The sequence below is a fragment of the Penaeus japonicus genome, unplaced genomic scaffold (assembly GCF_977035675.1).
Source record: "Penaeus japonicus unplaced genomic scaffold, GWHDUDI00000001_assembly GWHDUDI00000025, whole genome shotgun sequence".
Taxonomy (NCBI): Eukaryota; Metazoa; Arthropoda; class Malacostraca; order Decapoda; family Penaeidae; genus Penaeus; species Penaeus japonicus.
This window is the reverse complement of record NW_028234427.1, coordinates 13508097-13510596: the sequence shown is the minus strand read 5'-3', so window position 1 is coordinate 13510596 and position 2500 is coordinate 13508097. Positions and strand designations below refer to the sequence as shown.

At 37.3% G+C, this 2500-nt stretch overlaps 1 protein-coding gene across 1 annotated transcript in view; it reads left to right on the top strand.

Annotated features, from left to right (window-relative positions):
- Positions 1 to 2500, top strand: part of RfC38 (replication factor C subunit RfC38) — a 6900-nt gene that overhangs the window by 296 nt on the left and 4104 nt on the right. The window contains exons 2-3 of the mRNA XM_043004596.2: positions 1395 to 1532; positions 1816 to 1981. Coding sequence (XP_042860530.1) covers positions 1395 to 1532; positions 1816 to 1981 — 304 coding nt within the window. The remainder of the gene's footprint in view (positions 1 to 1394; positions 1533 to 1815; positions 1982 to 2500) is intronic.

Sequence of the window (2500 nt, the reverse complement as noted above, 5' to 3'; positions counted from 1 at the left end):
TTTGGAGTTTATTTTCTTTTTGGTTAATGGTTAAGTAATTATCCTGAATAAGGTCCGTGTATAGATTGAGTAAAATTAACACATAAGAAAGCAGAAAACAGCAGTTCGGTTTACGAAATGATTTGTGCTTATAAAAGCCTGTAGATCTTGACCTAAAGCCGTGGAAGACAGCCACCTGTCTGCCACGCCCTCGCACCAGCTGACACAATTCAGAGTAGGACTGCTTTGGCACCGTGGCTTCTGTGCTTCCCGCTGCAGCTAAGGCCAATAAACCTCCATGTATATTCTAGCAAAGAGCGGAGGCCACGACCATTGCTTGATGCTGTCCCCCTATTTTATTGAACTTCAGATTGTTAATAGATTACAGTCAATGTAAGAGAGGAAAAGATTATGTCGCTGTAAAATGTATCTTTGTAACATTTACCACAATTAGGTTCAGAGTTTCATAAAATGCATTTAGGTAAGTTTTACTTGAAGGTGCTCATCTCTAATACTAATAATATTGATACTGATGGGCTGCTTATGAAGTGCACTACCCATACCCGAGACCAGCCTACAAAATCTCCAGCTTATGTTCAAGCAGGATAAAGACAAGTCAGAAATGAAGTTTTTATTAATGTAATGCAGACTTACCACTGGGAAAGGAAATGTCAGAGGTAGATGCCACAGCTGGACACCACCCACTGCTTTATTTATTGACTGTCATGGCACTATCAGGGAAGATTACCTATGCGCTGGAAATTAGACCTATCAAGTACCTTATGGTCTTTGTCTTTGAGTTGCATTGTTTTTGCATTTCCATGTGCATTTTATGAAATATTACTGAAACGATTGCCATATCCTTTGTTTTGGGGGACGATTGACTAAGACAAGTGTACAAAAAAAGAGTTAACCCTTTCCCAACGGGGCATGGCGATAAGTGAAAACCCCTACGCTGGGCTATTGCAATATTGCATTGGAAACGTCACACTGGCATGACACCCCGGCATCGGGAATTTAGCTGTGTCACATGGATGTGACGCACTGTCGTCATAGGGTTAATATTATGGTATCGTCATTGTCAATTGCACCTTATGCTGGTCATAATGATACGATAATCATGTCCTTGACAAAGGACTAGTGATGACACCTTTCTCTGATGAGATGATGGTGATGGCTACAAAGATTAAATTAGTAACGTCCAAACCAAAATTTTGTCCCAACCTTATTGAAATCAGTTTTCTGCATAATCAAATTTCTTCACAATTTTCTGGTTGCATTCCAAGCGCATCAAAAAATATAAAGTCTGGCTGACATTCAGTGTAATTGTAAAGAGAATCATCAAGATATGCTACTGTTTTTTATTTGACTTTTTCTTCTACTTCTTCAACTTTTAATTCAAAGTTACTTAACAGGTTGAAGGTGGTGATTTCCCGCATCTCTTAGTGTACGGACCATCAGGAGCGGGGAAGAAAACTCGAATTATGTGCCTTTTACGTGAGCTGTATGGCCCTGGCGTGGAAAAACTTAGGATCGAACATCAGAATTTTCAGGTGGGTGAATTTACCACAGTACTACTTATATTTTCATATATTACTGTGCGATATGCATATGTGATCGCTCAGTAAGTGTTGAGGACGATATTTACATGTCCATTTTATTGTTCTATGTTAAAATCATAATTCTTTATTGGTATATCACTTTAATTGGTAATGACAATCATTTCAGTAATCGAAGATTCTTATTCTATACTCCTCTGATATGGATAGATTGTAGTAATCTTACTGACAGATGAATGGAAGGCAAAACTCATTTGATTTTTCTACACTTCAACAGACACCCTCCAAGAAGAAGCTAGAGATTGTAACAATTGCCAGTAATTACCACATAGAAGTAAATCCCAGTGATGTTGGCATTTATGACAGGGTTGTTATCCAAGAACTCATCAAAACCGTGGCATCCTCACAGCAGCTAGATACAAGTGGTCAGAAGGAATTTAAAGGTGAGCTGAAGGATGGTTCCTTGTTTGGGTCTTTAGACTTCAGTAGTACTCTTCCATATAACAACTTTTTTGTCTTCAAGTAAGTTTTCACATTCTGCTTGGTTAATTTGAATAAGAAACTACCATGGCTTTGCAACTCTTTTTGTAGTATCTTCTGTCTCCATACCAAATGTTAGTCAGATGATGCAATTGCCCATTCTCACACTAGGATATAAACTGCAACAATTGCTCAGATTCAGAAGGAAAAGTTCCCTATTTGGTTTCTGTGAAGCTCAGTTTTTCTAGTGCTAATGAGACTTTCTGGTTCATTATTCCTTTTCAGTAATTATGTAGACTGCTTGAGGGAACAAAAGTTATGGATCTGATATGAACGAAGCAAAGAATAAAGACAAGAACTTTCAACAGTAGACTAATCATGAAATCATTTTCCAAAATAAATAGTTCTAATCATAATCTTTAGAAGTTATGTATGAATTGTATACATTTTCCATTATACTCTTTAATTTACTTTTTTTTTAA